The following is an 11,242-nucleotide window of genomic DNA, read 5'->3' on the forward strand; positions in this document are numbered from 1 at the left end:
GTGCGCCCTTGATTTTATACAGATTTAATGGCAATGTAATTAAAAAATCAATCTGTCAAATATTCTTTAAATTTTATTTGTCAAGTTGGCAGTAATTTTTAAGAGATGATGGTCGTGAAAGGTTACGATTTTTAAAGTGAATATTTAAAATAACTAATACAACCTACGTCCTCAAAAACTAGCTCTAACCAATGCCTGAATAGCGTTTTAGTTATTAGTGTTAATATATTCTAACTTCGCCATGTCGCACAGAGATTCCGGACCTATTCCCAATAGGTGGTTGAACTGTCCACGAAAAGCGACAAGCTTGGTCGCAGGAAAGTTTTTAGCTTTCAAAACACCTTTAGGGTCGCAATTCAATGATAAAGTTCCAGAAGAAAACAGGTTCACTCCTAACATGCTGTTTGTCTACATGAAAGGACTAAAAGTATGTATTCCTCATGCTTGAATGAAATGAGAAATGTTGTGTGTTTATTTACATCCTTATCTGCGTTTTAGATGAAACTTGGTCTCTGGGTGGACTTGACAAACACCAGTCGCTTCTATGACAAGAAAGAGATAGAGGAGCTAGACTGCAAATACATCAAATTACAATGCCGTGGTCATGGAGAGACCCCATCCCTGGATCAAACCAAGTAACTAAAACATTTCTTTAAATAACTTACTAATGATATCCATGTCTCCACCCTACATGCCACACTCATTATGGAAATAAAAGGTCTTGGAGGTGACCCATACATTGGATTGCTTAAAGTCACATAAGTAGATGTTGTGATATAGTGTGAATTAATGAAATGATTTTGACTTTGAATTCTAAAGGCTGTGAAAAAAATCTAAAAGCTCTGTTTAGATGCAAAACACCCTTCTAATTATCCACAACATAAATTCATTATTAAAAAAAACTAACTTTCACTCTTCCAGAGTATTCATCCAGCTAGTGAGTCGGTACATCTCTCAGAACCCGCTGGAGGTGATCGGGGTGCACTGCACGCACGGGTTCAACCGCACCGGGTTCCTGCTCGTGTGCTACATGGTGGAGCAGCTCGACTGCAGCGTGGAGGCCGCCATCAGCGAGTTTGCTAACATGAGGTGTGTGAAATTATCATTTAAGTATTGTTAGTTATGCATGTAGAGCTAAATGTGTGACAACTATTTGTAATGATAGAAGAAGGCAATCAATTGATATTGAATTGAAAAGGAACAAGGGTGTAAATTACTATTTGTAATAATACAAGAAGACACTCAGTTGATGTTGAATGTTGAAACTATTTACACATAGATGCTACTAATACAATGCCAGGTTTCTGTTTAGTTGCTCCTCAATCCTTTACATGAAGAAACAGATAAAGCTATGTTTCAATAGTGCCAACAAAAAATCCCTTTGAATGCATACAAGAAAAGGAATTTGACTATATGCAGCTGGCACTCTCTTACTGGTAATTGAAATGATATTACAATAAAAATGTATAAACTGGTAGGTATGAGTGCCAAGTAAAACTGCCAAGAATCTAATATTAGAAGGAACACTACATTTCACAATTTAATTGTAGAACAAACTTCTAAATTATCTTTAAAAAAAAAACAATTCTTACAATGTAAGTAGGAAAGTTTCACATTAATTATTGTTAGTTGTAGGACAAGTCACTGCATACCAAGATTACCAAGCTAATAAAAAACATACAGACGAATTGAGAACCTCCTCCTTTTTTAGAAGTCGGTTAAATAAACTAGACCACAACAAAAAATAAAATTCTTTATATCCACATTTCCAGACCTCCAGGGATATACAAACAGGACTACATCCAGGAGTTGTACCGGCGGTACGACGACGCGGAGTTCACGCCCTCGGCGCCGCCGCGGCCTGACTGGTGCAACGGTCAGTACAGCTACAGTACTGGTGCTATCATCATCATCACGACCCATTACGTCCCCACTGCTGGGGCACGGGTCTCCTTCCAATGAAGGAAGGGTGCCACTGGTGTGTCACTGGTGCTATACTAGTTCTAAATATATTATACTTTATAAGGGTGGCCTGATCCTTAAATACTCAAATAAGAAACACCAAATTAATCCATGTAATGTTGTCGTCAATCGTATCACATTTCGCCTGTATAGGTCGCAGTGACAACTGGACATTGTAGCTTAAGTAATGACTACTAATGCGACATGACTTTCATCAAATACCTTTGCTATATTAATATTTATAAAAAAATAAAATATAGCTTACTATATATTATTTATTAAGCTTTTTTTTCCAATAGAAGATGAAGTTGACTATGACGATGATGATTCAACAGTCAACCCCAGCGCATCACAAAACTCCTCTAACTCACAGTAAGTATCCACATCAGTATCTTTTAATTAATAATTATACAGAAAATAAATAACCTGCACATCTGTAATAAGCTCAATGAAAGAAAATACATTTTAAGGTTCCTAAACCCAACCATAAACTCACTTGATTTTACCTGTACAGCACAAAGCCCCACAAAGGCAAAGGCAGAAAGGAGACCACACACAAAAAGGCCACATTCATGCCCGGAGTGACCGGAGTGGAACCGTTCAACACACAGCCGAGACTCAGCGAGATTCAGAAGAAAGCTCAAGAGTTCTGTGAGTGGAGGTCCACGGGGTTCCCCGGATCACAGCCAGTGTCTATGGATGTGAATAACTTGAGGAAACTGCATGAGAAGCCATATAGAGTGTCTTGGAAGGCTGATGGTGTTAGGTGAGGGTTATTGTTGATTTTTTTTAACAGTATTATTCAGTAAGTTTGATTCGATCGCAATTTTAAATTGCACTAGATATGCATTATGCATATCATACTTACATAGTGTGCCAATTTAAGTAACATTGTTACAATACAAGGATTCAGAGGAACCAAATAAAAATATTTTACAAATACAAATCGTTTATTTGGTACAAAAAACGGTTATAACTAAAAAGCATTATTTATCAGACAACATAATTACCTACCTTACATTTCAGATTCATGATGTTAATTGACGGAGAGGGAGAGGTGTACATGTTAGACAGAGACAACTGCGTGTTCAAAGTCCACAACCTGAGGTTCCTGCACAGAAAAGACTTGCGAAGGCATCTTACCGACACACTTTTGGATGGAGTAAGTAAAACCACTCTTACTTACCTTTTCGGAGCATGAAGAATTTATACATTGCTGCACTAACCAATAAAAATATTGCGAAATCAAGGGCTAAACTTGATCTAGCAAACTTATAATACATAATGAAGGGCATTTTCAGGGTTCCGTAGCAACGTAACCCTTAACATTTCTATACAATATGCCCCTATATGATTCTGAAATCGTTAGACATCAGTCATACATCACCACTGTGATGACAAATTCTCCTTCAAAGTTCAAACCAACCCACTAAACTCGCATACCCCCCCAGGAGATGGTGATAGACAAGGTGGAGGGCCGCGAGATCCCGCGCTACCTGTGCTACGACGTCATCCGCTTCGAGGGGCAGGACGTGGGCAAACAGGCCTTCTACCCCGTGCGGCTCGGGTGCATAGAGAACGAGATTGTTAATCCTAGGTAATGTATGGTTTATGAAAGAACTAAATTTTAATTGTTTAAATATATGCAGCCGGAGAGGTGGGCAAAAAATGCCACCAAATGGATACCCAACAACGGCCGCCGACGCAGAGGCAGACCAAGAAAGAGATGGCGGGATGACTTGGACAATTTTAACACGGAATGGTGTGAGCAGGCCCAAGAAAGGGATAAGTGGAATGTTCAGGGAGAGACCTTTGCCCAGCAGTGGGACAATAGAGGTTAAGAAAAAAAATAATATATATATATATGCATGAAACTTGCCAACCCTATATCCCATTCCACGGGAATATATCTAACGGAACCCTTATTACATTCGAATAAGGATAGTTTTGTTTGTATCAAATATCTTTCCCCGTGGAATGGGATATAGTGACTGTGACCTTAGTTCAATACAGGGTGTCCCGTAAATAGTAGCACAGAATAATAACTAGTACCAGGTACAGAAGTCCATCTTCGCAATGGCTATCAAAGAAATATATGACTCCATCCCATAAGCAATAAGATCTAATTTAGATCGCGCTCCAGCCGCACACGTTTTTATTTACTTACCTACCAATTTATTTTTGACGGAATATGCGCCTTATTTCACTGGACTACGGTGCATAATAAGTTATACGTGGTTATACGCATTGAAAAAGAAGCCACCTTAGGGTTGCCTCAGCACCACAGACTACAACGTTTACTAAGCAACGGACTGAGTTTTTATGTCCATTTTTCTATTCATAAATTTTAATAAATACCTAAATGCGACATTTATAAACTAGTACGAAATAGGAACAAATAGCGCGCGCGTGTATCGTCCTCCGCTTGCGGCAGCCGACTAGATTCGCCCCCTCGAGGCGGCAGGCGCCTGCGCCGCCCACGCGCGGAGTGACACAGGCCTGATAGTAGACCAATGGAAAGGTGGTGACTCAAAGGGTGAACAAGTTTAGTTCTATGACTTTTGGGAATTCGCATGAAATTCAACTATTTATACAAGGAATGTCATAAAATAAGGTGGTAATGCACAGCACGCAAGTTCATTAGTAAGGCTAGTCTTTAGGTAATCTCTTCTTACAACCAAATACTGAGTTGTGTGCTAAAAATACAATAATCTTTTTCACGCATTCACAGACATCACGCAATGAAAATAGGCAAGATAAGGAAGGAGGACGAGCCGTTCTCGATCCGCCTCAAGCAGTTCTGGGAGCTGCCCATGGCGCGGCAGCTGCTCGGGGAGAAGTTCGCCAAGACGCTGTCGCATGAGCCTGATGGACTTATATTTCAACCTTCGAAAGAAGTTAGTATAGACTTTTATTATAGGACTTATATTCCAGCCTTCCAAAAATTATTATTAATATAGACTTTTTTATATAATACTTAACCCTTTAACTGTAAGGATGGGTAAGACATATTTTAATCATGTTGGCGTTACCGTCACAGTAGGAGTGAATTTTATCTCAGTTATGTGGATACAGTTCTGAAATTACGAGAATAATTTACAAGTCGTGGCACATAAATTTGTAAATACAGATAGATACAAAGGCACAACTAACCTATTATATTCAGGCCACCATGATACTGTTAAAAGTGCCAACAATGCAAAATAAAGTATGAAAATATAACTCCAGATGCTATTAAGGTTGTATAATTATATATTTGTATAATTATATATTTGTATAATTATATGGTTGTATAATTCGCGCGCGCACAGCTGATGCGAGAGGTCACTGAACCGTTGTTGATAATGTCGCTACCGAATCTGTTGAAGTGTTCGAGCTGCAATATTGTTATATGTGAAGTGCTTGCATTTGTGCAAAATAAAATAGATGTCATGGATGAAGAAAGTCTATTGCGTGTGTGTTCTAGTGCTTTCTCGGTTGATGAGATAGGCAAAGCGAAGACGTTGCTGTTCGAGTCAGTGTCTAAGCGGAAGACCATCCGGAAAAGAACGGGAAAAAACCTGCGTGACCTGGACGACATCTTCACCCTGATAAAAGAGACAAAGCCTGAAGAATTACCGGTATTTGTGGCACGAGATCTACATAGATTGCCACCGGTGACCTTTGACCATGTAGACGTCACAAGATTGCTGAAGGATATCGTGCTCATTCAGAAAGAACTTAGGGAAATCCAGGAGGTGTATGCCTCGGACTCCCAATATGCGACCGTTGAACAGTTTGAAGCCCTAAAATTTGAATTGGATACATTAAAAAAGTCTATGTCTCCCAATAATAAACCTTACGTTAATGTACGCAGAGGAGCTTATTGTCTGCAGGATAGTTATGATGACTACAATAGCGGCCCTATGGGTTTGTTGCTGTCTCCTACCCTCAGAAATGATGACGAATTGAAGAAAACGCCTATAGCATCTCCCTCTAACACCACCGCCGCCCCGGATAAACAAGTATCGCCCTCTTTGTCGTACGCAAAAGTTGCAATGAATCATAATCTTACTTCAACTGCCAAAACGTCGAGCGCCAAGACCGATCGTATATTATCAACACCCCGATGCGCCCAAGTTAAGATAACAGATGCTATCCGACCAAATAAAGAAGGTGACACTGGAGAGTGGACGCAGGTGATAAGACGTAAACAAACAAAGCAAACGCGTTTTATTGGTAGAAAGGGTAAAGCGCCCGTTAATGAGAACTCTAAGTTCAAGGCAGCAGAGGCTAAAATGCCACTATACATCTATAATGTTTCGACAGAGACGACAGAAAAACATATCGCGGAATACATACTTAATAAAACGAATGTAAAAGTATGGCCGGTGAAAGTTCCATCTAAAGAACCAAAAAGTTCTGATTCGTATAAAATATTTATACCAAAACACAAATTAGAACAGTTTGAGAATGATGACTTGTGGCCTTATGGTATATACTTCCGGCGATATATTGTATTTAGACAAGGAACTGAAGTCCCGGATAATTCTTTAACAAAAAATGCATAGTACAACTTCAAATAAATGCAATCTCGTCAGCTTCAACTGTAAGTCTGTTGTGAGAGCTACGGACTATGTGAAGGAATTATGTAAAATGAACGACATAATTGCACTACAGGAGACATGGCTTATGCCGCACGACCTCGAGTATCTCAGTTCCATCGAGCCAGAGTTCGCGGCGACGGGATCCTCCGCGGTGGACACGGCGGCGGGCGTCGTGCGCGGCCGGCCCTACGGAGGGGTGGCGCTGCTGTGGCGAAAAGGTGCCTTTGATAACGTGTGTATCGTTAAATGCAAAAATACGCGAATAGTGGCAATAAATTGCAAAGTGAATGGCCTTTCTGTGCTTGTGTTTTCTGTGTATATGCCAACCGACTCAATAAAAACCTACCGGAATTCACTGAGTGCTTAGCAGAAATTAGTGCTATTATTGACGACCTGAAGGTAGAAAATGTAGTTATTTTAGGTGACTTTAATTCCCACCCTGGTGAGTTGTTCTGTAATGAGCTTTTGAATTTTTGTTCAGAACAGAAATGGATTTGTGCGGATTTTGAATATCTGGGCTTAGACTCGGGCACATATACTTTTATTAGTGACGCCCATGGCTGTACTCGTTGGCTAGACCACTGCGTTACTAGCACTGTAGCGTACAAATCTATTTCTAGTGTTGAGGTGAAATATGATGTTTCTTGGTCGGATCATTTCCCTTTGCAAATTACTTGTGATTTCTCAATACTATCACCACGTAGTAATGTAAACAATATGTTGCATAACTCTGTACTGTGGGGCGAGCGGGATAAGTCACAAATTGATGAGTATCATAGTATCTGTCATTCAGAATTAAGATCAATTGATTTTCCACCTGAGATGAGCATGTGTTGTGGTAAAATGTGTAAAAATACGGAGCATATGAAAATCATTGATCGAATGTACAATAATATTGTTACTGTTATGCAGAAAGCCGCACTTCGCTGTAGTAAGATTAGGAGCTGTAGTCGTAAGAAGTATGTCATTGGCTGGAACAAACATGTATCGGAGGCGCACAGGGAGGCTCGGCTGGCCTTTCAGACCTGGCAGCTGTATGGCCAACCTTCCACTGGGTACGTACATGACTACATGAAAAACACCAAAAAGGTCTTTAAGAACAAGTTGAAGTGGTGTCAAGACAATGAGAATCAGATAAAGATGGATATCATTGCAACGAGTCATGATAATAAAGATTTTAGTAAATTTTGGAAACAGACTGACAGACTGAGTCCCAGGATGAGCCTTCCTGTAACTGTAGATGGTGTTTCTGATGGTACAGATATTGCTAACCTATTCAAAAGTAATTTTATTGTTTCTCCTGTACAATCTGTAAATAACTTGACTCAACTTGGCGATCACCCCCGTGATGTGTCTGCTGATACACCTCATATACAGTATACTGTGAAGGATGTGACATCTGCAATCCATTGTATGAAACGAGGTAAATCTCCAGGACATGACGGGCTGAGCGTCGAACATTTGAAATATGCAGGTGTACACCTGCCCAGAGTACTCACGCTTTTGTTTAATTTTATAATTGGACACTCTTATCTGCCTAGGGATCTGATGAAAACTATTGTTGTGCCAGTGGTGAAGAACAGAACAGGTGACTTGAGTGACAGTAATAACTACAGGCCAATTTCGCTAGCCACTGCAATAGCCAAAGTGTTGGACAGTTTGCTTAATAAACACTTGGACAAATGCTTGCGTCTGCACAGCGGGCAGTTCGGTTTCCGCGCAGGGCTGTCGACTGAGAGCGCCATTATGTGTCTTAAGCAAACTGTTCAATACTACACTAGTAGAAAGACACCGGTCTATGCGTGCTTTTTAGACCTTTCAAAGGCTTTCGATAGGGTGTCCTATAATATTCTTTGGGATAAGCTTGCGAAAGAAATGCCACTGGAGTTGGTTTCAGTTTTTCGCTACTGGTATGACAATCAAGTTAACACAGTTAGATGGTCTAATTCCAGCAGTGGCGAGTATAGGTTGGGCTGTGGGGTAAGACAGGGGGGTTTGTCTTCCCCTAAATTGTTTAACCTGTACATGAATGATCTGATAGGTGAGCTCAGCAGCACCAAAGTTGGATGCTCAATAGATGGCGTTATGATCAATAACATAAGCTATGCAGATGACATGGTGCTGCTGAGCCCATCGATCAACGGTCTCACGAGGCTTCTGGCAGTCTGCGAGTCGTATGCGGAAACACACGGACTTAGGTACAATACTAAAAAAAGTGAACTGTTAGTCTTTCAGGCTCCAAATATAAAAAAGAGACAGGTTCCTTCAGTCTACTTAGGAGGAGTAGAGTTAAACAGAGTCACCGAGTTCAAGTACCTGGGTCACGTGGTCACGGAGACGCTCGTAGACGACCTGGACATGGAGCGGGAGCGCAGGGCGCTGGCGGTCAGGTGCAACATGCTGGCTCGCCGGTTTGCACGCTGTACTCGACAAGTCAAGCTGACCTTATTCCGAGCGTACTGTCAGTCCTTCTACACGTGCAGCCTGTGGGTCAACTACACGCGCCGGGCCTACAGCGCGCTGCGCGTCCAGTACAATAACGCACTGAGGATCGTGTTGGGGCTGCCGAGATTCTGCTCCGCATCAGGTATGTTCGCTGAAGCCAGAGTGGATGACTTCTTTGCCGTCATGCGTAAGCGAGCAGCTTCCTTGCTATCGCGTACGCGGAGCAGCTCGAATGCTATCCTCAGTGTGTTGGCGGATAGGATGGATAGTCCAATTGTGAGGCATTGCGTAGGTGTACACATTAACCGAAATAAGAAATGAATATATTAATTTATTAATTCTATTTATTAATTCGATTTATTAATTCATATTATTATTTCACTTTATTCAATCCAATTTAATTTACATTTAAAATGACATTTAAGTATATTTATTTATTATTTCGGATCTAATTTAATTTAATTTTTGCATGAACCTACCTATGATATTAATATTTTGACTAACAATTTTCGACATGTTTTACTAATTCACTATGGATGTTATATCTGAAAATAAATGTTTAATAATTAATAATAAAAAATAATAATTGCATATATCCTTCTGTCAGAGCATTTTATACGCGCCATATTACAACTCCAGGTTCCATAAAGGTTGTATAATTACAACTCGAGGTGCTATAAAGGTGGTATAATTGCAGCCGTACGTGGCGGGGCGCTGCGACGACGTGCTCAAGTGGAAGCCGAGCGACATGAACAGCGTCGACTTCAAACTGCAAATTGTCACGGAGGGGGGCGAGGGGTGAGCTACTGAACGTTAAACTAATAATATGTAGGGACATCTCACACACGGCCATCCTAGGCAGAGCCTTAATGCGGATATCGGACAGCTGATGTATTATCTGCACATATAAATGCCTGTTATTTTAGGTAATTTATGAGTAAAATAAAATAGATATCATGTTTTGCAACTTCATAGTTTATTAGTTTATTACTGACCCTAGTAGACATATCTGTCTTTCAACAAATATCTGACTTGGCCAGGAATCTCACTACACCTTTCGGTTATAAAGTTGCTCCACTCTAAAACTCGGCCGTGATAAAGGCCGATGGCCTAGGATTGCACGGCTACAAAATATAGTTCAGCCTAGTGTTTTTCGGCTACACTCTAAGTTTTAACTTCAGCAGTAACTAACTTAAAGTTTTCGTATAATTCCAGTATCCTGCCAAAGAAAATGGGCCACCTTTACGTAGGTCAGTTCGACCGGCCGTTCGGCTCTATGAAAGTGACGAAGGAGATCCGCCACCTTAACAACAAGATCATCGAGTGCAAGTTCGAGAACAACAACTGGGTGTTCATGAGGGAGCGGACCGACAAGTCGTTCCCCAACAGCTTTACTACAGCTAAAGGTTAGTTTTACAACCGTTATATGACCTTTTAGTACACTGTACGTTAGAGATGAGATAATTCGATTTATAAAACGCAATTATTAATCATTGTATAACTATTAAATATAATTAACTTAAAAGATTTCAGTTCATATACTTCATTCAGTTCGTATATGATTGATATAACGATCGACAAGATTACAATGAGTAAATAACATAAAATCCTAATCCTAACTAATATTATAAATGCGAAAGTAACTGTGTCTGTCTGTCTGTCTGTTACTCTTTCACGCCAAAACTACTGAACGGATTTGAATGAAATTTGGTATACCTACATACAGTCTAGACTAGACTCTGGGAAAGAACATAGGCTACTTTTTATCTCGGAATTCCCACGGGAAAACTTTTTAAGGCGAAGCGAAGCGCGCGGGAACAGCTATATGTAATAAATATGCTTTCTTTTTCCAGCCGTTTGCGACAGTATATTAGACCCTATCACCAAGGAGAGACTGCTAGAATTCATCGACAACCACAGATTCCACGACGACTCAGATATGATGCCGCCGCCGAAGCGGGGGCGGCGATAGCTGAAACTTTATTTATTAATTACCTACTTAAGTTAATTTTAATTGTTACTTGCAACTGAATAAGAGAATATAGAGTAAAATTCAATCATATGTTTTTTTAAATACCATGAATAAATCTGATCGAAAATTAAACCAATGTACACTTGTCCAAAATTAATAATGCACATGCAGATCTTCACACCCGAATCATTAAATCGTAAGAGCCTTAAAAAAACACTTGCATTTTGCACCTTGTTCGAAAGAAATAGGAGTCAATATCATGTGTCACATAATCGAA

General features: G+C 40.1%; 1 protein-coding gene across 1 annotated transcript; it reads left to right on the forward strand.

The window, feature by feature from the left end:
* The first annotated feature begins 85 nt into the window (after positions 1-85).
* On the forward strand, positions 86-11,050 carry LOC105397920 (mRNA-capping enzyme). Its single transcript, XM_011569940.3, has 12 exons — positions 86-427; positions 499-635; positions 922-1,089; positions 1,773-1,876; positions 2,262-2,334; positions 2,477-2,728; positions 2,989-3,124; positions 3,414-3,559; positions 4,694-4,859; positions 9,691-9,791; positions 10,209-10,399; positions 10,847-11,050. The coding sequence occupies exons 1-12, from the start codon at positions 242-244 to the stop codon at positions 10,963-10,965; spliced, it is 1,779 nt and encodes a 592-aa protein (XP_011568242.3). The 5' UTR covers positions 86-241; the 3' UTR covers positions 10,966-11,050.
* Positions 11,051-11,242: the final 192 nt, after the last annotated feature.

Source organism: Plutella xylostella, chromosome 4 (assembly GCF_932276165.1).
Source record: "Plutella xylostella chromosome 4, ilPluXylo3.1, whole genome shotgun sequence".
NCBI lineage: Eukaryota > Metazoa > Arthropoda > Insecta > Lepidoptera > Plutellidae > Plutella > Plutella xylostella.

Bases quoted from the DNA above. Each gene is read 5' to 3' on its own strand.
- LOC105397920 (XM_011569940.3), top strand. From the start codon at position 242: ATGTCGCACAGAGATTCCGGACCTATTCCCAATAGGTGGTTGAACTGT. The intron at 2,335-2,476 runs GTAAGTATCCAC...TTACCTGTACAG, and splicing joins CAAAACTCCTCTAACTCACA to CACAAAGCCCCACAAAGGCA. The intron at 9,792-10,208 runs GTGAGCTACTGA...GTATAATTCCAG, and splicing joins GTCACGGAGGGGGGCGAGGG to TATCCTGCCAAAGAAAATGG.